Genomic DNA, 25,215 nt, shown 5'->3' on the forward strand with positions numbered 1-25,215 from the left:
TGAAGATCAGAACTTATGTTAGAGCAAGGTATAAACGGGCTTGATTCAATCTGTATTGCAGAAGATTCGCATTATAGCTAGATTAAAATTGAAAGGCAATGTTCCTGTGTTTGCGGAGACTGCGTTCACGGTAAACGCTGCATATGTCGACTCAATCGGAAATAACCTTTCAATTTGAGCACAGATCTTCTGTGATACGGATTGAATCCAGCCAGTCTATACATTTCTCTCCCAGATCTGCAAAACCAGTGGTGCAGAGTTTGAGGTCCAGGGTTCAAATCCATCTTTTCAATGTTTGTTGGGTTATTGAGATACACAATATGACTCAAATCTGCCAATCCAAGTGGTGCATTAGGATTGTTCCAACACACAAAATCATGTTTGGACAGACAAAATTGTAGCTTCTAATCCTTTCAGTTCCTTATTTCTTTACATTAGCTAATATCATTCATTGATTGAGTCATCTGTGCCATAATATTAGTGCTGCAGGACAACAAAACAATTTCTTCCAGTCAAAGTTCAAATATTGTCTTTTCATTTGAGTTGAAATCCGCTACAACAGAAAACAACACAAGGACAAACTTTCAACACTGGTCTAAATGTATTAAGCATTTCATATAACATCAGCTTATTACAATGACGTCGTAGACGTGGCAAAGTCATTTCTCTCAGATGTTTGTGGGGAAAAGTAGAACATGACATTCTCATACATGACAGCTCCGTCTGACATGTCGGCCAAGTTTCCTCCCAATCATTTACACTTTGGGTTGGTTTCCCGGACTCATCGTCAGTCTAGTCCTAGACTAAAAACTGTGTTCACGGGAGATTCTCCATTGAACGTTCTTCTCAATCCAAAACTAGGTTTAAGGCTGGATTTAAGCCGTATCGCTGAAGAGCTGCGCCACAGAGTTTCTAAACCCAGAGACTTCTGGGAATGCTTGTGAAACAGACCAAGCAAACCATGCAAACCAGGCTGGGGTTCGAGAAGTCAATGAGAGAAGTGGAAAAAGTATGAATGAGTTGTTCTCAATTTAAAGGCACAACCTAGCTTCGAGACAATATCTTAAGTAGTTGAACGTGTTATTACTCCAACCTCGTGAAAGTGACAAACTACCACGTTTAAATTTTTGTGCCTTTGATTTGAGGCCTGCACATGCGCAGTACGGTGCGAGACGACCTTCAGACCCGAAGCCGTGTTTCTGCACAGAGCATAGCTAGCCAATGTCGCCATGACATCGCCTACAAATATGGTCAGGGATTTCTTTTGGAGAAGCAGTTTGCACCTACGTTACTGTCTTTGGCTGCACAATAGAAATGTAAAGGCAATGTTCCCGCGTTCGTGGAGACCGCATTCATGGTATATAAACATTTCAGTCGCGCTAGAGCGCTACAGATTGAATCCAGCCCTTAATCTGTGTCTGAAAAACCATTGGTTTCAGACATGTTTACAAAGATGGGCCCTTAAGACTTCTGAGAACGCCATACTCAGTTGGTGCAACATTTAAGAACAGTCCTAATAGATGCGTAGATTAGATTTATTTTTAACCCAAGAGATTTCAGTGCAGAGTCATTCTAGCGAGCAATGATACCCACCATCGCAGATTGTTCAGAAACAGGTCAAATTGGCATTCCTGAAACATTTTGTTGAAATGTAATTTTTTCTCTGAAAAATTAAGCCAATTGATTGCACCCAAATTGGCCATTTAAATGTATAGGGTTCCGATAAAATTCAATAAAGTACCCAACATCCAATTTGGACCAAAAATATTAATTGGTAGGAAGATGTTTGGTCCAGACGTTGGGTACTTTGTTTATTGAATATTATCTGAATCTTATGAATTAAAATGGACAATTGGAGTAATTATCTTAATTTCTCAGATTAAATTCTATTTCAACAAAATGTTTTAGGAATGCTAATCGTATCTGTTACTCACTACTGAAACGATTTCAGAAAATTCTGAGATTGGTGTCGAAATCCTCGTGCTTTTTGAGGTGGAACGTCCCTGCATCTTTGGGCATTTAGTGGTAGGTTGTGTCTAATAACCACCAAAAGATGGGGCACTTTTTAGGGTTTAAAAACCCTATTTGTTTACGGTTTGCATTTCTGTGTCCTCTGACCTATTATGACATATGAGTGAATGCACTGGTCTGGGACCAAGACATACCACTGTAGAAGACAGAGCCATGCAGTCAGTAACAAACATTATACTTCCATACTTTTACCTCCACTATCATCGTAAGCCTCTGGTCATTTCAACAATACAAAAACGTCAATGAAACCAAGCCATCAGTGCATGCACCAAGCTGTCCACAGAGTAGCAGGATAAAACAAAAGTTAATTCATATTACGTACAACTATTGTCTTTGTCAGCATTATGCATTATTTTAAATATTGTAAAAATATTCCAATACTATGTAGTGATTATTTACAATTCAGTAAGGCATGCTAGTCTCTGCTGTGTACGTTGTTAAGAGCCATTGTTCTTGTGTTAGTGGGTTACAGTTCGGTTACATTTCGGCGACACAGCTCAACCCTTCTTCATGATCCAAACTAGGACATCAATAATACTGAACGGAACGAGCTTTAGGTCAGTCTGTTGACCTTGACGTGCGTCCACTGGCTTTGCTGTTGGTGGGTTCCCTGGTATCAACTAGTCCACAACAACCTCTTATCTCACACAGTCCTCTCTCCACGAGGCTGAAGAGCCAAAGAGTGGAGTTCAATCTATTGACAGATACAGTCCAATAACAATTCTCACCATTACAAATGCATCACTTTTAAAGTGGAGGCAGATACAGTGGCCCCTGTAAAGGTATTTACAGAGCACATTCTGTTAACAAATTAAGTACATTCAGGTTGACCGCTACCAATCACATTGTCTAACTTGCTTTGGTTCATGTGAGACATCTTTTTAACTTCATAATAATGATTAGCCATGTAAGACAATAGACAAACCCACAATTCTTCAAGAGGTTACAAATGAGAAAAGAAAACCACTCAACACCAACAAGACATTATCTATAAAAACTGTAAGTGGTAAGTACAAATTCTACAGACCCTTCCAAAGTAAAAGTGCAACGGTAAACTTACAGCATACTAAAAGATTCCAACAATGAAAGTGAGTAACCACAAATTGCATAATGTAACATAAATATGAAATGACCAACATTAAGATCCTAGCTAAATGTTTTGTGAGATGTATCTGCCACCTAGTGGCAGACCAGATTCAACAGCTATTGACATCAGTCACAAAAACAAAACAAAAAAAAAAATCACAAAACTGATCAACAATTAGTCACTAGACTGCTGTGTTGACAATAAATGGTGCATCGGATCTCTGGAGCATAGCTGCCATGTCTATAAGTATCTGTAATAACAGCCTTTACTGTTCTTAAAGTCTTTAAAACAGAAAAATACTTCTAATAAGGCAGTCAGATATGGCTCTGTTACACACCACAGGTCTCACACAAGGTGGCCTATCTGTGTAAAATATGGTTTTCTGACCCATTCTGTTTCTGTAACAAAATGGCCAATAGACTTTTGTGACCTCTGTCTTTGTAAATCATGGTTGTCTGAAGATATTTTCATTTCCTCTATATCACCTGATCTCAAAGGGACTTTCTTCAGTCTCAACCCCTACAAACATCTGGATTTCCTCATGGTTGTCCAGGGGCAGCAGTTGACTCTTTAGTTAAGTCATCACATGACTGTGATTGTGCACTTTACTAGTCCATTAGCTTGCTATATGATGGTAACAAAGTGCTAGGTGGTGTTAATACCATATTTCTCACATCTACTCAGTCCTTGTACTCAATCTTCGAGAGGAGATGGAGAAGTGCACAGAGGTGAGGCTAAAACGTTCTGTTTGAAATTGGGCCTTATGTACCTCAAAAGATGCTATGCTTTTCAAACAGTCATGCAAGGACATGGTCGAGCTCTCCAGCTATCTACCAGTGGCAGAACAGCCAAAACAAGGCAAACATTCTAAATCCTATAGTCTTGACAAAACTGTTGGGGGTCTCTGTGTGTTCTCATGGAAGATAGAGGGAAGGAAGGATGGCATTGTGGGAGGACAGGGTGGAGATCAGAGGAGGCTAGTGGGATGAGCTGCAGCCGTAAGTGCTCATTGTAATGGTTGTTTCCATGTGTTTGGTACCATTCCATTTATTCCATTCCAGCCATTACATTGAGCCCGTCCTCCTATAGCTCCTCCCACCAGCCTCCTCTGGTGGAGCTCCGATGGAGATAAGAGATGGATCCTCCAGGGGAGAAGCTGACTCAACTCCAGCAGAGGGTCACTGATGGTAGCCAGCAGAAGGTAAAGGTCAGGGGTCAGACGTAGATGCCCTCAGGGTTGAGGCCTGAAGACACTGGACTCTGCAGAGCCCGGAGGTCACTGGGGAGGAGGCGGGAGGAGCCCAGCTGTTTCAGCGAGCCTGATTGGAGGTCTGGAGAGGGGGAAGGAGGAAGTCAAAAGGTCTACATTAAGTAGTATTTTTTATTTTAAATTATACTTCTTTACTTTCAGGTTGAGCAGTTAGTGTGTAGATTTGACTGGCGTGACAAAACGTAACATTAATAGCCAAATAAAGAGCTTTACAAAAACCTGACATGGTGTACTAACTTCCACTAGGGGGTAGTGTTGGATAATACAATAATGTTTGAGCCAAGATTGTTTTTGCCCAATCTGACTAGGATGCTTTGTAATGCTTGTGTGTACCTGTCTTATTCTTCTGGTCATTGGGCTGGGCTGGTAGAACGGTGACCTTGGTGCCCGTCTGATGGATGAACTGCTGAAGGTTCACCTGTCTCAGCTCCCTGGTCAACTGCTCCAACTCCTGCTCCTTCTCCTGCAACAAACAACCACTCAACTAGTCATTTACTTGCCCTGCAGTTTCTATTGTCAGTTCCACTTCCCTGTATACTTGGTTTGTCCACTGATGGGGGCCCGCCTGGCCACTCGCGCCTAACAAGCAACTTTAAAGATTCATACGATGTTTAAAATATTATACCTTTCTGTTGTGGAATTTTATTCCTTTACATTTAAGGCTATTTGCAGGTGGAATTGTTGCATTGTGAAGAACCTTTAAATCAGACAATTTACGGTTACATACATGTTGGAGGTTGTTAAACCCACTAATAAAGGAGTGGTTTTCTCAGGCACAGCTAAGGAAGAGTTGGTTCTAGGGAAAGAGTAATGCAAGAGTGGTGGAGTAGATCTGCTGATCTTTTCAGGCCCCAATATCACCAGTTGTATATAAAACTCACCACCCGATTCTTTAAAAAAATGATTTACCTCACGCCCACACTATGGTTGCATTTAGACAGGCAGTCCAATTCTGAGATTTTTCCACGAGTTGGTCTCTTGACCAATCACAACAGATCTTTTCACATCAGCTCTTTTTCAGAGCTGATCTGATTGGTCAAAAGACCGATTAGTGAAAATAAGATCAGTATTGGGCTGAATGTCTAAACGCAGCTTATGTGGTGTACTCCACCCTGTAAGTAAACATTACATCATGAGGACTAATAAGAGGCCTCAAAATGTTCCTACTAAAAACATGGCCCTTTTCAATCAACTTCAAAAACATTTTTCCCAAGCAGTGAGAAACCATGCTTGAATTAATAAACAGTTCTGGTTTTGTCAAGGACATGAATCCAAACGAATATTCATTCAGCGCCAGAAAAATTTAAAATATATATATACAGTTGAATTTGGAAGTTTACATACACTTGGGTTGGAGTCATTATAACTCGTTTTTCAACCACTCCACACATTTCTTGTTAACAAACTATAGCTTTGGCAAATTGGTTAGGACATCTACTATGTGCATGACACAAGTAATTTTTCCAACAGTTCATTACAGACAGATTATTTAACTTATAATTCACTGTATCACAATTCCAGTGGGTCAGAAGTTTACATACACTAAGTTGACTGTGCCTTTAAACAGCTTGGGAAATTCCAGAAAATGACATCATGGCTTTAGAAGCTTCTGTTAGGCTAATTGACATCAATTTAGTCAATTGGAGGTGTACCTGTGGATGTATTTCAAGGCCTACCTTCAAACTCAGTGCCTCTTTGCTTGACATCATGGGAAAATCAAAGGAAATCAGCCAAGACCTCAAAAAAAATGGACACCTCCACAAGTCTGGTTCATCCTTGGGAGCAATTTCCAAATGCCTGAAGGTACCACGTTCATCTGTACAAAAAAATAGTACGCAAGTATAAACACCATGGGACCACGCAGCTGTCATACCGCTCAGGAAGGAGAAGCGTTCTGTCTCCTAGAGACAAATGTACTTTGGTGTGAAAAGTGCAAATCAATCCCAGAACAACAGCAAAGGACCTTGTGAAGATGGAGGAAATAGGTACAAAAGTATCTATATCCACAGTAAAACGAGTCCTATATCGACATAACCTGAAAATCCGCTCAGCAAGGAAGAAGCCACTGCTCCAAAACCGCCATAAAAAAGCCAGACTACGGTTTGCAACTGCACATGGGGACAAAGATTGTACTTTTGGAGAAATGTCCTCTGGTTTGATGAAACAAAAATAGAACTGTTTGGCCATAATGATAATCATTATGTTTGGAGGAAAAAGGGGGAGGCTTGCAAGCCGAAGAACACCATCCCAACCGTGAAGCACGTGGGTTGGCAGCATCATGTTGTGAGGGTGCTTTGCTGCAGGAGGGAGTGGTGCACTTCATAAAATAGATGGCATCTTGAGGCAGGAAAATTATGTGGAGATATTGAAGCAACATCTCAAGACATCAGTCAGGAAGTTAAAGCTTGGTCGGAAATGGGTCTTCCAAATGGACAATGACCCCAAGCATACTTCCAAAGTTGTGGCAAAATGGCTTAAGGACAACAAACTCAAGGTATTGGAGTGGCCATCACAAAGCTCTGACCTCAATCCCATTTGTGGGCAGAACTAAAAAAAGAGTGTGCGAGCAAGGAGGCCTACAAACCTGACTCAGTTACACTAGCTCTGTCAGGAGGAATGGTCCAAAATTCTCCCAACTTATTGTGGGAAGCTTGTGGAAGGCTACCTGAAACGTTTGACCCAAGTTAACCAATTTAAAGGCAATGGTACCAAATACTAATTGAGTGTATGTAAACTTCTGACCCACTGGGAACATGATGAAAGAAATAAAAGCTGAAATAAATCATTCTCTCTACTATTATTCTGACATTTCACATTCTTAAAATAAAGTGGTGATCCTAACTGGCCTAACACAGGGAATTGTTACATGGATTAAATGTCAGGAATTGTGAAAAACAGAGTATAAATGTATTTGGGTAAGGTGTATGTAAACTTCTGACTTCAACTGATGTATATGTATATACACACATATACACACACACACTGCTCAAAAAAATAAAGGGAACACTAAAATAACACATCCTAGATCTGAATGAATGAAATAATCTTATTAAATACTTTTTTTCTTTACATAGTTGAATGTGCTGACAACAAAATCAAACAAAAATAATCAATGGAAATCCAATTTATCAACCCATGGAGGTCTGGATTTGGAGTCACACTCAAAATTAAAGTGGAAAACCACACTACAGGCTGATCCAACTTTGATGTAATGTCCTTAAAACAAGTCAAAATTAGGCTCAGTAGTGTGTGTGGCCTCCACGTGCCTGTATGACCTCCCTACAATGCCTGGGCATGCTCCTGATGAGGTGGCGGATGGTCTCCTGAGGGATCTCCTCCCAGACCTGGACTAAAGCATCCGCCAACTCCTGGACAGTCTGTGGTGCAACGTGGCATTGGTGGATGGAGCGAGACATGATGTCCCAGATGTGCTCAATTGGATTCAGGTCTGGGGAACAGGCGGGCCAGTCCATAGCATAGGAACTGCTGACACACTCCAGCCACATGAGGTTTAGCATTGTCTTGCATTAGGAGGAACCCAGGGCCAACCGCACCAGCATATGGTCTCACGAGGGGTCTGAGGATCTCATCTCGGTACCTAATGGCAGTCAGGCTACCTCTGGCGAGCACATGGAGGGCTGTGCGGCCCCCCAAAGAAATGCCACCCCACACCATGACTGACCCACCGCCAAACCGGTCATGCTGGAGGATGTTGCAGGCAGCAGAACGTTCTCCACGGCGTCTCCAGACTCTGTCACGTCTGTCACGTGCTCAGTGTGAACCTGCTTTCATCTGTGAAGAGCACAGGGCGCCAGTGGCAAATTTGCCAATCTTGGTGTTCTCTGGCAAATGCCAAACGTCCTGCACGGTGTTGGGCTGTAAGCACAACCCCCACCTGTGGACGTCGGGTCCTCATACCACCCTCATGGAGTCTGTTTCTGACCGTTTGAGCAGACACATGCACATTTGTGGCCTGCTGGAGGTCATTTTGCAGGGCTCTGGCAGTGCTCCTCCTGCTCCTCCTTGCACAAAGGCGGAGGTAGCGGTCCTGCTGCTGGGTTGTTGCCCTCCTACGGCCTCCTCCACGTCTCCTGATGTACTGGCCTGTCTCCTGGTAGCGCCTCCATGCTCTGGACACTACGCTGGACAGACAGAGCAAACCTTCTTGCCACAGCTCGCATTGATGTGCCATCCTGGATGAGCTGCACTACCTGAGCCACTTGTGTGGGTTGTAGACTCCGTCTCATGCTACCACTAGAGTGAAAGCACCGCCAGCATTCAAAAGTGACCAAAATATCAGCCAGGAAGCATAGGAACTGAGAAGTGGTCTGTGGTCACCACCTGCAGAACCACTCCTTTATTGGGGGTGTCTTGCTAATTGCCTATAATTTCCACCTGTTGTCTATTCCATTTGCACAACAGCATGTGAAATTTATTGTCAATCAGTGTTGTTTCCTAAGTGGACAGTTTGATTTCAGAGAAGTGTGATTGACTTGGAGTTACATTGTGTTGTTTAAGTGTTCCCTTTATTTTTTTGAGCAGTGTATATATAGAGTACCAGTCAAAGGTTTGGACACACCAACTCATTCCAGGGTATTTCTTTATTTTTACTATACTCCATATGTATTATTTCGAAGTTCTTGAACTTTTCCGGATTGACTGACCTTCATGTCTTAAAATAATGATGGACTGTCATTTGCTTATTTGAGCTGTTCTTGCTGTAATATGGACTTGGTCTTTTACCAAATAGGGCTATCTTCTGTATACCACCCCTACCTTGTCACAACACAACTGACGCATTATTCATTCTAAAAATTCAACAAATTAACTTTTAACAAAGGACACCTGTTAATTGAAATGCATTCTAGGTGACTACCTTATGAAGCTGGTTGAGAGAATGTCAAGAGTGTGCAAAGCTGTTATCAAGGCGAAGGGTGGCTACTTTGAAGAATCTCAAATATAAATGTAACACTTTTTTGGTTACTACATGATTCATATGTGTTATTTTATGAATGAGTAGGAGTGTCCAAACTTTTCACTGGTACTGTATATGTTCCAGATGGGCTTACGTGTCTTACTTCATTATAATTCTTTCTGCAAAAGGTATCATCACAGTATAATCACCATCATCCATTTTACATAAGGTGTTTGTGTGTCTTCCAATCAATAATTAATTAATGTTGTTTTCAACCCCATTTTTCAACCCAACATTTTGCAGAATTTGTGTATGTACAATCACTGTTTTCCTATACATTTTTCCTTCTACCAAAGCTCACCTGTAGTTTCTTGCTGGACTGTCCCAGTGAGCGGTCCACAGCCCTGCAGCTGCTCTCTAGCTGCACTCTGTGTTGAACCTGCTGCTCCAGCTCCGCCCTGACCTTCCCCAGCTGGGCCCGGGCCTCCTCCTCGTCCACCTGCCTGCTCTGCTCAGTCTCCTGCTCCAGGCCAGCCTCCATGCCCTGGATACGGGTCAGGTACTCCCCCAGCCGGGCTTCGCACTCCCGCACCCGTCCAATCAGCTCCTGGAGCTGCTCCCTCAGCTGCCGCTCGCTCTCCTGCTCGATCTGCAGCTCGTTCAGCCAGAACTCCTCCTCGGACATCTCCACCTCGTTCCTCCGCAGCTGCTGCTCCAGACGTGCCAGCTCCTCCTCCAGCACGCCGACGTCCTCCTGACCCTCGACGCACACACCGCCATCACCACTTTCCCAGCCGTGTAGCTCCGCCTCACAGCCCTGCAACCGGCTCTCAAGTATCTGGAGCTTGTCCTTCTGCAGCTGGACCAGGCGCACCAGCTCCCGGGCTGGACTGAGGGGCACAGACACCACCCCCCTGCCCTGGTTCAGTGCTCTCTGCTGCTGCTTGGCCTCGGCATCTCTGCCCTTCCCAAAAATATCCCTCAAGCCCTTGGCACCAGCCGTGAAGGTGAGGGACTTACGTTTGTACTCCCGACGCTTGAGTGAGCAGTTATTGGCCGACGGGCGCAGCTTGGCCAGAGGAGGCAGGCTCTGGCGGTAGAGGCCGCGCTCGGGCACACGGGATGTGCCGTCGGAGTTGGGACGTTCGCTGAGGGAGGGGCCGGTGCGCTGGAGAACCAGCTGCACGTCGCTTGCATACTGGCCCCACATGTTGAGGGACACCACAGGGTTCTCATGCGGAGCCAAGTGGCGTTCCGTCTCCCGCCATCTCTCGATCAAAGTGTACCTGCCAGTTCGCCCTGCAAAAGAGTGAAATAATGATTTGATCAGATTAATTAATTGGAGCTTTACTAAGTAACTGGGCTTAGATGACCAAGTAGTCACACGGCAACGTTGTTTGCTATTTCTTGCCACATACCAGCCGGTGACCAGTTACATACAGACCAGTAGCTAGACTACACTCTGCAGTAGCAGCAGATTACAGAAATCATCTACCATTGACTACCATTGTTATCCCCTGCTGCATTCAGAAACACAGCACCAACCCTAATCTGAACTCTTTAACTCTACTAAGAACACAGAAACTCTATGGAAGAACCATTCACAATTACCCCACTTGCTTTCAGACCCAGTTTATTGGCTGGGCACTGTGCAGAGTTTTCAGAGTAATGGGTTGTTTTTTCTAGGAAGAACAGGGATTTCTCTATTCAAATATAGGAGCAGTTGTTCAGTTCCCATTCATGCTAGGGTTGGAGTAAGGTTCAATAAAATTCCTCCAGACCCAAATCTGTGTGTGTTCTGCGGCAGATAAGAGCACAAGCCACAGTCTTTCCCCTCTCAACAGCAGAACCCCTATGAAAGGAACACAGTTGTCACTACAACTGAATCTGGCTGAAGGCCTTTCACATCAAAGTACCCTGGGCCAGACAAAAGACTGAACACATACAAAAGAGGCCCTGGACCATAACTCCTGTACTGTTGATGAAAAGACACAGCATGTAGCTGTTAGTCCTACAATCATGTATTTGTGCATGGATCACAATGGAATAGCATGTACAAATCCAATGGATTCATTTAACTCTTACACGCTACCTCTAGGACCTCCAAGTATTTTCTCTAAAAGCAAATGACCTATGTAAACCATGACATCTCCACATAATTTTGGTTCTAAGCAGCGCAAAGTGCAAGTGCAAAACTGTGCCAGTATGAACTGAAAACAGTATGAAATGACAGCAGTATTTAATAAAAAAAAAAATAGTTTCACCTTTATTTAACCAGGTAGGCCAGTTGAGAACAAGTTCTCATTTACAACTGCGACCTGGCCAAGACAAAGGAAAGCAGTGCGACACAAACAACAGAGTTACACATGGGATAAACAAACGTACAGTCAATAACACAATATAAAAAAATATATATATACAGTGTGTGCAAATGTAGTAAGATTAGGGAGGTAAGGCAATAAATAGGCCATAGTGGTGAAATAATTACAATTTAGCAATTAACACTGGAGTGATAGATGTGCAGAAGATGAATGTGCAAGTAGAGATACTGTGGTCCAAAGGAGAAAAAGAAAATCACAATATGGGGATGAGCTAGTTGGGTGGGCTGTTTATAGATGGGCTGTGTACAGGTGCAATGATCGGTAAGCTGCTCTGACAGCTGATGCTTAAAGTTAGTGAGGGAGATATAAGACTCCAGCTTCAGTGATTTTTGCAATTCGTTCCAGTCATTGGCAGCAGAGAACTAGAAGGATATGTGGCCAAAGTAGGAGTTGGCCTTGGGGATGACCAGTGAAATATACTTGCTGGAGCGCGTGCTATGGGTGGGTGCTGCTATGGTGACCAGTGAGCTGAGATAAGGCGGGGCTTTACCTAGCAAGGACTTATAGATGAACTGGAGCCAGCGTGTTTGGCAACGAATATGAAGTGAGGGCCAGCCAACGAGAGCATACAGGTCGCAGTGGTGGGTAGTATATGGGGCTTTGGTGACAAAACGGCTGGCACTGTGGTAGACTACATCCAATTTGCTGAATAGAGTGTTGGAGGCTATTTTGTAAATGACAACGCCGATGTCAAGGATCGGTAGGATAGTCAGTTTTACGAGGGTATGTTTGGCAGCATGAGTGAAGGATGCTATGTTGCGAAATAGGAAGCCGATTCTAGATTTAATTTTGGATTGGAGATGCTTAATGTGAGTCTGGAAGGAGAGTTTACAGTCTAACCAGACACCTAGGTATCTGTAGTTGTCCACTTATTCTAAGTCAGAACCATCCAGAGTAGTGATGCTAGACAGGTGGGCGGGTGCAGGCAGTGATCGGTTGAAGAGCATGCATTTAGTTTTACTTGCATTTAAGAGCAGTTGGAGGCCACGGAAGGAGTGTTGTATGGCACTGAAGCTCGTTTGGAGGTTTAACACAGTGTCCAAAGAAGGGCCAGAAGTATACAGAATGGTGTCGTCTGTGTAGAAGTGGATCAGAGAATCACCAGCAGCAAGAGCGACATTATTGATGTATACAGAGAAAAGAGTCGGCCCGAGAATTGAACCCTGTGGCACCCCCATAGAGACTGCCAGAGGTCCAGACAACAGGCCCTCCGATTTGACACACTGAACTCTATCTGATAAGTAGTTGGTGAACCAGGCGAGGCAGTCATTTGAGAAACCAAGCCTGTTGAGTCTGCTGAATGCGGTGATTGACAGAGTTGAAAGCCTTGGCCAGGTCGATGAAGACGGCTGCACAGTATTGTCTTTTATCGATTGCAGTTATGATATCGTTTAGGACCTTGAGCGTGGCTGAGGTGCACCCATGACCAGCTCGGAAACCAGATTGCATAGCGGAGAAGGTACGGTGGGATTCGAAATGGTCGGTGATCTGTTTGTTAAATTGGCTTTCGAAGACCTTAGAAAGGCAGGGTAGAATATATATAGGTCTGTAGCAGTTTGGGTCTAGAGTGTCTCCCCCTTTGAAGAGGGGGATGACCGCGGCAGCTTTCCAATCTTTGGGGATCTCAGACGATACGAAAGAGAGGTTGAACAGCCTAGTAATATGGGTTGCAATAGTTGCGGCAGATAATTTTAGAAAGAGAGGGTCCAGATTGTCTAGCCCAGCTGATTTGTAGGGGTCCAGATTTTGCAGCTCTTGAAATGAAATGACAGCCGTATGAACTGATAGCAGTATGAAATGACAGCAATATGAAATGAAAACAGTATGAACTGAAAGCAGGGTATTGTCGGGCTGAGCCATACTCACACAGACAGTTCAATACATATCCATAATGCAAAAGAGGTGAACCTTTAAAAGGGGCTCCATGCTGGTTCTACAGCTATTTCTCCCTAGAAGCGGTGGGAACAGACAGCTTCTTTCAATCTTATTTTGTTGCCTCTACATGTGGGCTGGGGTAATAGCTTCTCATACATAAAAGCGATATCATTATGGGAATACAATACAGTCATCATGTAGTTCTCTCTTCTCCTCAGCGAGCATCTCAATGACATCTATGAATCATCCCAAAACAGTTCATCTTGATTCTCACAATCTCCGTTCACTCCCAGTCAACTCTCATCTTGATTCTCACAATCTCTGTTCACTCCTAGTCAACTCTAATCTTGGTGCACACCATCTTTAGCATCTCTCAGAAACAGACTGTCAAATATGCTGCATGCACTGTGGATGTGTGTCCTGAAAAAGGATCCATTCTCACACGAAGTGTGGTAAGGCTTAAAAGGGGTACAGTAGTTTACTTTAGTTTAATCTTATTTTCAATTTATCCCTTGAACTCTCTTTAATTATAATTTTTTGGGACAATATTGCAGGATGGATTGACTCACCAATGGCCTGGGCTAGGGCGATGACCACCTCCTGGCATGTGGTGAGCTCTGTGACGCCACATACGATCCGCTGCACTCCGTCCACCCACACTTTCAGCTCCATGGCTCTCATCGAAGGGGCGTCGTCATTCCTCATCCACACAAGGGGGCGCTACACAGGATCTCTCCAGCATTCTATAGAACAGAGAGACTGTCAAATGCTGGGTTTACTATATAGCTCTGTGAGTTCACTGTATTCCAAAATGCACACACACAAACACTGAAATACAGACACTCACAAACAATGCTAAATTATCCATCTTGCTCAGTAAGCTTAAAAACTTACAAATCAGAGGTTCTGGGAAATTGCAACTTTCGTGGTGACTACAACGGAGATGAGACAGCAAAGAAGATGCCAGTTCATTGATGTGAATTAAACCACTCAACATCGCTACGTATCTTTGACCACATTGCAGCTGTGCCAATAATCACAATAACACACCTATTCTGGTGCAGGGTTTCTCAAACTTGGTCCTGGGGCCCAACCCTGGGTGCACGTTTTGGTTTTTGCCGCAGCACTACACAGCTGATTCAATAACAACCCATCATCAAGCTTTGATTATTTTAATCAGCTGTGTAGTGCTGGGGCAAAAACCAAAACGTGCACCCAGGGTTGGGCCCCAGGACCGAGTTTGAGAAACCCTGCTCTAGTGTCTTATTTATTTGTCATATTCCTCTCCCATTAGTGCTACAGTCAATATTGGCAGCCAGCCAATCCCATAGAATCAGAGCATTGAATTTCCAAACCGATGGGGGTTACATGGATAGAAAAAAAAGCTTATAAATCAAAACCGCACTCTCTCAACAATTAGGAATCTGTTGCTGCACTACATGCACTTTAAAGCTAGTTTAGGAGTCCCTCTGTAGCTACTACCAAGGACGAAGGAGAAACTTCAACAGAAGTTCAGTTGCAGTTTCTGGTTTTGAGGTACACATTTAATTACTGGAATAATGGGTTTAATGCAGTGTCTGTCGGTCTGTCTCAAAGGCCCTATCTGACGATGGCGGTTCTATTTGGTAATGCCTACGGGAAAGCTTTCTCTGGTCGCTTGCATGAGGAACCCTTTAAACTGCTGACACAAGCACCTTAGCTGAAAGGCACTCATTACAGACCTGGCAAGGCATCGGGCAGACGCAACAGTGCAGATCTGAACCGCCAGCCTCCCGGGCCAGGGAAACACAGATGCCCGGAATTTAAGCGTCATTTTTTATCCCTCTCACGGAACGGCCATCCGTTTTCCTGTTTCGTCCCATTATCCACTTTCTGATCCTTAACTCCCTAATGACGTGAGGCGGCAACAGCTCCCTTGCCTCTTTAAGCATCTTCATCACACCTCCTGCCAGCCACACAACAATTCCCTGTCACGTTCCCTCTGGTTTGACACCAGCCTGCCGCGGGTATCCCTCCGAGACGCCTCTGGTTACTGTGGCCTTCCCTGACTGAGCTAGCCGTTCAGGGGCACCACGCTACATATACAGGCCTTTGGACTCCCGGAGGCAGTGTTGTGTTGCACTGGGAACTGGCAGAGTGATTTGTAACTGTAGACAGTTACTGCAGAATCCCCAGGCCAGAGCCGCCTGGTAACTGGCTGTTAATAGGGCCATTCCCATGCGGCAAACAGCCCAGGGGTAGGAGAGTGAGGTGCAGGCTACCAGGTGTTAAGCGTTCACATGGAAATTATATTTTGGGTGGCAGAGGGGTAAGGATATGGGATTATATGATACAATGGAGAGGTTTGGTGGTTTTCCAATCTAATAAATTCCATTCCTCAAGCATTTGATAAGATCATAAAAAATACCCTTTGTGGAATACTGAGAAATATGGATTGGGGTATAGAATCTTTAACCACAGGACCTCTGAAGGCAGGGGCTGGGTGTCAGACTGAGGAGCTCCCTGTGAGATTCTCTCTCCATCCTCTATTCTCAACATCTGTCACGTGTTAAGTTTAACTGAAACCACCCTTCTTCGACTGAGAGCCTCGATGGAAAAAGAAGCTTGACTACTAAGGATGAAGGATGTCATTATTTCACAAGGGTGAAATTGTGGTGTACATATTGGGCGGGGGAAGTAGACGGGGGATCCGGGGCGTCCTCCCAAAAAAACAAAGCACAAATGTATCAAACAAATGTGTAGAGTCACAAGTTTGATGTAGTCATTGTGTGCTATGAATATGGGAACAAATACTTAAGTGAATTTGTCGCAATACTTTTGCTCCCCTAAAATGTGACTATGTACAAAAAGTGCTGTAATTCACTCGATATGGATTCAAATGTCAGTCTGCACATATGGAACCACATATGTGTTATTTCACAGCTTTGATGTCTTCACTACTATTCTACAATGTAGAAAATAGTACAAATAAAGAAAAACTCTTGAATGAGTAGGTGTCCAAACTTTTGACAGGTGCTGTATATATATTTTTTTTTATGCTCTGATTCTATGGGATTGGCTGGCTGCCAATATTGACTGTAGCACTAATAGGAGAGGAATATGACTAAGCAATAAGACACTAGAGCAGGGTTTTTCAAACTCGGTCCTGAATAGATGTTATTAAACAATGAAATACATAATCAATTAGCATCAATGTGGAAAATACGCTGTAATGGATGACACAACATTGCTAATCAAATACAGTACAACTGTTACTGTCTTAATGCCAATTGACACTCAATCATAGTTCTGACCCGAGTTGAACTAACAAAGACCACATACACACAATATTGTGTGTTCCTAATTACCAAGAGGACATGGTATGGACACATCTATGAGAATATTTGTGCTGAAGTCATTCGCCCCTCCATCGTAAGATTATCACTTAGTGCTGGACATTAGGCAACCAGATGCAAGCACAGCCTCAGAATTGGCAGTGGAGAAACTTGAGCCCTTGAGCGTCATTTAGCCCACTTGCAGTGTTTGAATACTACACAGACTAATTAGTATAGCTACATGCATAAAACATTTGATAGTGTGTTTTCCTTAATACCTAAATTCTGGTGGTACCAAATTCACTTTCAGTCAGGAGTGGGAAATCTGGACTTTTCTTCAGTGCAGACCTACCTTGACCATAACTAAATCATGGTGCCAGTTTAGGCAAGAGATTGTGAAGCACGATGACCTAAAGATGGCAGGTCTCCTTGGTCTTTGGTGGTTCCCTGCTCAGGGTCCGAGCACATGGCTGAAGCCTGCTTTCCCTGACAGCTGAGGGGCTACAGTATCTACAGTTTACCCAGGAAGGGTGGCCGTCTGGCCTGGCCTCCACTGAAAAGCTGGAGCTAAACTTAGGGTTCCCTTTAGCCTGGCCCTCTATTCAACCTGCATTCTCTCCGTGCCTCGAAGACGGGGGGAGGGGAAGGACTCTGCTGTACAGTAAGCTCACAGAAGAGTGAAAGGTCGGCAGTTTTGCAAAGCTTCGCAGGAGAGAAAATGAGAGAATGGAAGTTGCTGTGGTTGAGCCACATAATAAATTGCTCTTTGATATCATGATGTTGCCTGTTATTATGTTAAGTTATTTCTTTAGTAAATAGGAAATCCAAATACTATGCTAATCCATTAAAAGTTGATAAAATACAGATATTATTCCAGATTTTCCACTGGCAAAACTCAAGATGAACCTGAGTGATAGACCAATGCACTACAGAGAGAACTTTAAAGGGTCCAAGGATGTGTTCACAGAGGAGGGGGGTTGTTCTAACAAGTGGTACACAAACAAAGAAGCATGCTGACGAGGGGACCGCCCACATGGGCAGTGCTGGCATGACTGGATGAAAACAATATCTCGCCATGGCAACTGGCCCCTAGATTTGTAAGGCCCCAACAACGCTGACCGGATTGGTTGGCTCAGCCCTGGGAAAGAACAAACATTCACTGGCAATTAGGAAATAATCCATGTTTTTCTGTCACTTCATGTTTTTTCTACAATAATGGTCAGAGTGGAGTGGACTAGACCATGGATAAGCATAAACTCTCTTTATTAAAGCTAGAGGTAAGAGAGTTCCTCAGTACAGGATTTGTCTGGGTAATATCATTTTTTTTAAACAATACAGGAGAGGAAAAGTGGTGCAGCGGATGACATTGAACACAATGACATCATTCAGCATTTTTACTCCACGTCAGCAATTGATGACCGTCACAGTTACATACTCATCACACACACACTGACTCTGGCCTACATCACAGACACATTTGCAGAATCATAGACAAAAACACAGCCACAGACAATAAAAACAGAAGCCACATTTTCTGAATGTCAATGATGCCTGGGCTGGCTTGGTGGGGTCTTGGTGTGAGTATTTTTTGTAAGGGGCCGAACAGAGCCCTGTTAAAGCTATTATCGGCAGTTGAAACAAAGTGTCACACCGCCTCGGTTTTGGTAAAAAGCTGAGGGATGGGCCTGGACAAATGTAACCACTCTCAAATTCATAGAGTTAAGGATGCAAGGACTGACCACCTGTCCTTAACGATCACAAGCAACCCATAACATGATGCAGCCACCACTATGATTGAAAATATGGAGAGTGGTACTCAGTAATGTGTAATGTGTTGTATTGGATTTGCCCCAAACATAACACTTTGTATTCAGGACATAAAGTAAATTGCAGTATAAATGTACTGCCTTTTTTCCAAACAGGATGCATGTTTTGGAATATTTCCTTCTTTTCAATGTCAATTAAGTTAGTATTGTGGACAGTGGCATGTATTCATGGATGCCAAGGGAAGTCAGGATTCCCCCAAAAGTGTACCGAGAAAAAAACATAAAATGTATCTTTTGTCTCTCTGTATTCCATACCTTTCCTACAATTCACAAGAGGCTGAATGTATCTCACCAGAGGAAGGATCCGAGCAAGCGAAACAGCACCCCTCTGCCTGTGTATATGTAGGCAATATGTCCGTTCAAAAATAGTATGACATTGTTGCTGCTCATAGCGTTGAATGCAAGGGAAGCCTGCGAGCATTTGGCCTCCCTTGATAGAAAAAAGTATAAAATAATAGCCAATCAGCGTTGAGCTAAACTGAGTGAGCTCAAATATGAAATGGTCCTGGCGCACCAACAACAAAAAAAGTGTGAAGGGATGCCAGTTTGGATTTGACTTCACGCCTACACTCTTAGAAAAAAAAAAGCCATCTAGAACCAAAAAAGGGTTCTTCGGCTGTCCCCATAGGAGAACCCTTTGAAGAACCCCTTTTGGGTCCAGGTATACCCATGTTTATTCCAGGTAGAACCCTTTCGGGTTCCACATAGAACCTTTTCCACAGAGGGTAGAAAAGGGTTGTATGTGAAAGAGTATTGCATCGAGAGAAATTCGTCATTGACAGAAACAACTTGAATTGTTGCATCTTGTGTTATTTTCCTAAATTAGCCATTGATGGAGGTAGGAATTTGGATTTGTGGTTTTACTTAATTCTCCATACTGGCCAATGATTATAATGGCGATTCTGATCCAACCATAAATGTATACATTGTGCCCCTGGACTGAGAGGATGGAAGTTCAATATGAAGCTAGATGTAGAAGGCTAATGTTAACTAGCTAACTTTGCCCATGAAAGTAAGTTAGGTTAGCGAGCAAGCATTTTAGCAAGGTAGCCTAGGACAAAAAAAATAAAAGCATGTACTGTATGACAGAGCCATAGACAGGATGGCATTGCGTTTCTCTACAAGTAGGGTGAGTCAACATGTTTTTTCTACTTGCATGCTCGCACACACACAAAAACAATCTGAACCATGGACAACCACATCATATTTATCTTATGTTGATTGGACTAAATAGTTTTTAGTATCTTTTAGTTGTCACTGTATTAGACTAAGCATAGGTGATTTGATGATGTTGAAGTTGAAATGGTGCTGGAATAGTGGAGGCAGCTCCTGTTTTCTTTGCAACTTGCGGTAACTCTCTGTGGTTCTAAATCAATAGTTGTTAAGTAGTCTGAACATTTCGGAAAACAACTTGCTTGACCATGCAACTGTTTTTTACATGCAATATGCTTTGTGGACTTCACCAGACAGAGGTTGCTCCCCGGTTTTATGATGAAACAAAGGTATGGTTTCATTTATTCTACCCCGGTGTCTTCTTATTGTCTGGGCCTTAGTTCATATGCCTTGCGACCGTGATATAGGCCGAACAGATTAAAAAGCAAACACAATTATTGGCTTTCCAAGTGATTTGGGGCAGCAGGTAGCCTAGTGGTTAGAGCGTTGGACTAGTAACCGAAAGGTTGCAAGATCGAATCCCCGAGCTGACAAGGTAAAAATCTGTTGTTCTTCCCCTGAACAAGGCAGTTAACCCACTGTTATAAGGCTGTCATTGAAAATAAGAATTTGTTCTTAACTGACTTGCCTAGTTAAATAAAAGGTTAAAAAAAAGAATTACCCACACACCACTACTGACTGTGGAGTAACTACAATGTTTTGATCCATCCTGATCACACTCATTAAAAACTCTGTAGCTGTATTAAAGTAACCATTGGCCTCATGGTGAAATCCCTGAGCGCTTTCCTTCCTCTCCAGCAACTGAGTTAGGAAGGACACCTGTATCTTTGTAGTGACTGGGTGTATTTATACACCATCCAAAGTGTAATTAATAACTTCACCATTATATGTAGGCCAGTGACACAAAATCTCAATTTAATAAAATGTTAAATTCAGGCTGTAACACAACAAAATGTGGAAAAAGTCAAGGGGTGTGAATACTTTCTGAAGGCACTGTATATCTTTAATTTAGAAGTGTAAAAATGGATGTAGCAACTAAGGATTCTAGATTTACAAGCTCTCTATTGCAGAGAGTTTAACATTTTTTGCCTGTATTTTATACTAATTGGTGGTATGGTGACGATGCCTTCATTCTTCAGAAACCAAGCCAAGGGAACTCTGTCCTTTGAAACAGCTAATAGAAATGTCAAAGTGGGCAGCTAGTCATTCAAGTGTGAAAAACTGGAAATGTCAAGATTTTACCTCAACATATCCCTTGGATAAAGTGATATTTCATTTTGAAGCAAAGATGGTTTGGAATTAAAACGTGTAAAATGCCTGACTCATTCCACCACAGCGAGAAGAAGGCCTAAACAGACAATTTATGTTAGGGTGCTGTACTGGAAATAAAATGGATAGTATTGCTGATTGGCAGTCGGCATCGTCAGTCATTTGTCAAATATCTCCATCCCCAACCGTTGCATTCTTCACAAGACATGCCATTTTCAACAGGTGACATTTGCAAAGGTAAGCCCCTCAGCAGGAGGACCACAGACTTGTCCCACTCTCTGCAGAGGAGTTCCTAAGATGGTCTTGCCTGGAATTATATCACAGAGATTTCCCAAAATGTCTCAAACTGGGTGTTTTCAACACTTGTTACAACACGTGATTGACATTTCTTTCTCACAATACCTGAAACTTGAGCCTAGACTTACCTTTCCAGCAGCACATTTTTTTTAACTTATATAACAGGGAGCTTCAGCTTAGTCACCAAACAGGCAGTTTTGGTCTCTCTGGTGCCCTTTAAAAGCGATGGAGGAAGGGAGAAAGGAATTCAGCTCCCTTGGACCGAATCAGCTAGTCTGATCAGTAGTTCCAAATGCCTCACTGTCATCAGAGTTTAAGGAGGTTAAGTTTATAATGAAGGCAGGCAAGAATTCATAGTGAGAAGAGAAAAAAAGGAAACAATATGCACTTTGCCACACAGAGAGGTGTCAGTTTTGTTAGAATCAGGGGAGGTATTATTAGCAGTAGATTGGTAGCCTTACACTCAGTTCAGAGAAGTTCATTTAAAGTCACCAAGTGTGGTTAATGAGGCAATAATTTACTGCGCCGTTGTGGTGACTCACTGGGCACAGCGAGAGTCTATTTCTTGATCTCATTCAGTGCTGGAAATGACTGAGCAAATGCTGCTCCTAGAAAAATTCTAGCACTTGGCTGTTAATCTATAGTTGGACAAGATTAACTTTCAAATCAATTCCATTATATAGGCTTTAGGAGTTCCAAAAATAAATGAGCCTTTCCTAGTAGGCCATTTCTTGAAAGATCACAGGATTTTTTTATCTTATTTATTTCATTTCACCTTTATTTAACCAGGTAAGCTAGTTGAGAACAAGTTCTCATTTACAACTGCGACCTGGCCAAGATAAAGCAAAGCAGTGTGACAAACAACAACACAGAGTTATATGGAAAAAACAAGCGTACAGTCAATAACACAATAAAACATTTAAAAAAGTCTATATACAGTGTGTGCAAATGGCATGAGGAGGTATGGCAATAAATAGGCCATAGTAGCAAAGTAATTACAATTTAGCAGATTAACACTGGAGTGATAGATGAGCAGATGATGATGAGCAGATGGTGTGTAAGTAGTGATACTGGTGTGAAAAAGAGCAGCAAAGTAAATAAAAACAATATGGGGATGAGGTAGGTAGATTGGGTGGGCTATTTACAGATGGACTATGTACAGCTGCAGCAATCGGTTAGCTGCTCAAATAGCTGACGTTTAAAGTTAGTGAGGGAAATGTAAGTCTCCAGCTTTAGCGATTTTTGCAATTCGTTCCAGTCACTGGCAGCAGAGAACTGGAAGGAAAGGCGGCCAAAAGAGGTTTTGGCTTTGGGGATGACCAGTGTGTTGTTATCGTGATCAGTGAGCTGAGATAAGGCGGAGCTTTACCTAGCATAGACTTATAGATGACCTGGAGCCAGTGGGTCTGGCGACGAATATGTAGCGAGGGCCAGCCGACTAGAGCATACAGGTCGCAGTGGTGGGTGGTATAAGGCGCTTTGGTAACAAAACGGATGGCACTGTGATAGACTGCATCCAGGCAGCGAACGGTTGAAAAGCATGCATTTGGTTTTGCTAGCGTTTAAGAGCAGTTGGAGGCCACTGAAGGAGTGTTGTATGGCATTGAAGCCCGTTTGGAGGTTAGTTAACACAGTGTCCAAAGAAGGGCCAGATGTATATAGAATGGTGTCGTCTGCGTAGAGGTGGATGAGGGATGCGTGAATGAGCTCACTCAAGTGTTGCGTAGTTGGACTGACAGGGTGGTACTTGCTTGGCCAGATTTACTAGATGACTTTACCTGAATATTGGAATATTTGCCTCAAATTATAACCAAAGCACATACTTAGAACCTTGTGTTTTGGAAGGGTTCAGTACAAAAGAAGAGACACATGGTAGAGTCCCACATGACCAAGTGTGGCTGTCAAGATCTAACTTAGTCTGCTCTGAAGGGGGGGGGTTGCAGGATTAGTGCCTCATGGAGCAATTGAAGGGAAAGACTGCAGCTTCGAATGAATCTCAATTTCAGGAGGCCAGGAGTAGTTCAACAGGACACGATATGAAGTATCTTCAGATTAAAACACAAAATGTGCCTTCAACTGATGCTGTTACTTATACAACAGTCTGGTGGTCTACTGTAGTCGGCAAACATTATCAAAACCATATCTTCCACTACTGATGACAATACCAGCGTAAAAACAAAATAGATGTTTGAATCTGCATGTTTGGTTCATAACGTTTTTTTTAAATAAATGCACAGCTGCCTTTTCCAGTTCTAAGGCCAACCTTAACGAATAGGAATAGTGAACTATGACACATGGCTAAATCTGCTCACTCTGTTGGTCACATGCTTAAAATCCCATCACTCAGGATGGTGCGCCTAATCATCTTCCACTGCGTCGCTCCTAGTGAGAAAATGTGGAGCCTCAAAGGTTGAACGTAAGCAGCTTGGGGAGAGCAATAAGCTGTTAACCCTGTAAGAGGAGCTTATGTTAACAACAGGGACGGAGAAAGCCAAGTAGTAGTAAACAAGCCACAGCGTGCAATCTGTCATGTGTTTTCACAAGTTCATCTGGGTTCTCAATAGTTCTTTTAGTAACTGGTGTAACAAGGCGATATTGTTACACCAGTATTTAACGGAATATATGAAACATTAGGAACACCTGCTCTTTCCATTACATAGACTGACCAGGTGAATCCAGGTGAAAGCCATGATCCCTTATTGATTAAATGTTAAATCCACTTCAATCCCTGTAGATGAAGGAGGAGAAAGGTTAAAGAAGGATTTTTAAGCCTTGAGACATGGATTGTGTATGTGTGCCATTCAGAGGGTGAATGGGCAAGGCGCACTGGTTTGAGTGTGTCAAGAACTGCAACGCTGCTGGGTTTTTCCACACGCAACAGTTTCCTGTGTGTATCAAGAATGGTCCACCACCCAAAGGACTTCCAGCCAACTTGACTCAACTGTGGGAAGCATTGGAGTCAACATGGGCCACCATCTCTGTGGAACGCATTCAACACTTTTGCAAGCTATCGGAAAACCTCCCTGGTCTTTGTGATTGAATCTGTGTTTGAAATTCACTGCATGACTGAGGGACCTTACAGATACTTGTGAATCTAGGCTAACAATTTGAATCAGCTGTGTAGCGCTAGGTCAAAAAACAAAACGTGCACCCAGAGGGCTCCAGGACCGAGTTTGGGAAACACTGTCCTAGGCCACAATTGTGAGCTTATTGTATGAGGAGGATTTCAAGTAGGCTAGCAATTTGTGCTACTGTATAACAGCATCTAGATCAGAGATTCCATGCAATGGTTGAGAGGCAGGGGTACATAACTCCTGTCCGGCTAGAGAACCGCAGTATATGCCGGGTTTTCCACCTTGGCCTTTCACAGACTAATTAAGACCTGATGTGTAGACCCTCAAGACACACTAGTTGAAATAATAACTAGCTTAGCTAATAATTAGTTTCTATATGGAGTGTGTACCCTTTACCTTAAAAAAAATAGTTTCATCCAAAAACAATGAGCCCTAAACATGTGCAACCTTCCAAAAACCCCCCAGCTATGCTCGACAGAGAGGAGTTTTAGCCCATGTGCAATTTTCACTTTAAAATGTATGCCAAACAAAAACCAATGATTGCAAAGTTAAACGAAACATACAATTCTATGCACAAGGACTACTTTTAACAATTTCCACTGAACATTTTACAAAAACACATTTACTTGAAGAACAGTGCAGATGCAATGTTTGGTAACAGAATGACAGACAGCACAAACAGTCATGCTGTTACCAAACTTTG

General features: G+C 43.0%; 1 protein-coding gene across 3 annotated transcripts in view; it reads right to left on the minus strand.

Annotated features, from left to right (window-relative positions):
• Positions 1-579: 579 nt before the first annotated feature.
• The window catches only part of LOC106576403 (ras association domain-containing protein 8), a 30,773-nt gene continuing 6,137 nt past the window's right edge, over positions 580-25,215 (minus strand). The window contains exons 1-5 of one of the 3 annotated variants that reach the window (XM_014153550.2): positions 14,129-14,318; positions 11,568-11,621; positions 9,665-10,602; positions 4,722-4,851; positions 580-4,449 (exon numbers count right to left, since the gene is read on the minus strand). In XM_014153550.2, the coding sequence (XP_014009025.1) occupies positions 4,334-4,449; positions 4,722-4,851; positions 9,665-10,513 (1,095 nt within the window). In that variant the 5' untranslated portion in view covers positions 10,514-10,602; positions 11,568-11,621; positions 14,129-14,318 and the 3' untranslated portion in view covers positions 580-4,333. Of the gene's footprint in view, positions 4,450-4,721; positions 4,852-9,664; positions 10,603-11,567; positions 11,622-14,128; positions 14,319-25,215 lie in introns of those variants that run through there. The other 2 variants (XM_014153549.2, XM_014153548.2) reach the window with 2 other exon arrangements.

This window comes from Salmo salar, chromosome ssa17, assembly GCF_905237065.1.
Source record: "Salmo salar chromosome ssa17, Ssal_v3.1, whole genome shotgun sequence".
NCBI classification, from domain to species: Eukaryota; Metazoa; Chordata; class Actinopteri; order Salmoniformes; family Salmonidae; genus Salmo; species Salmo salar.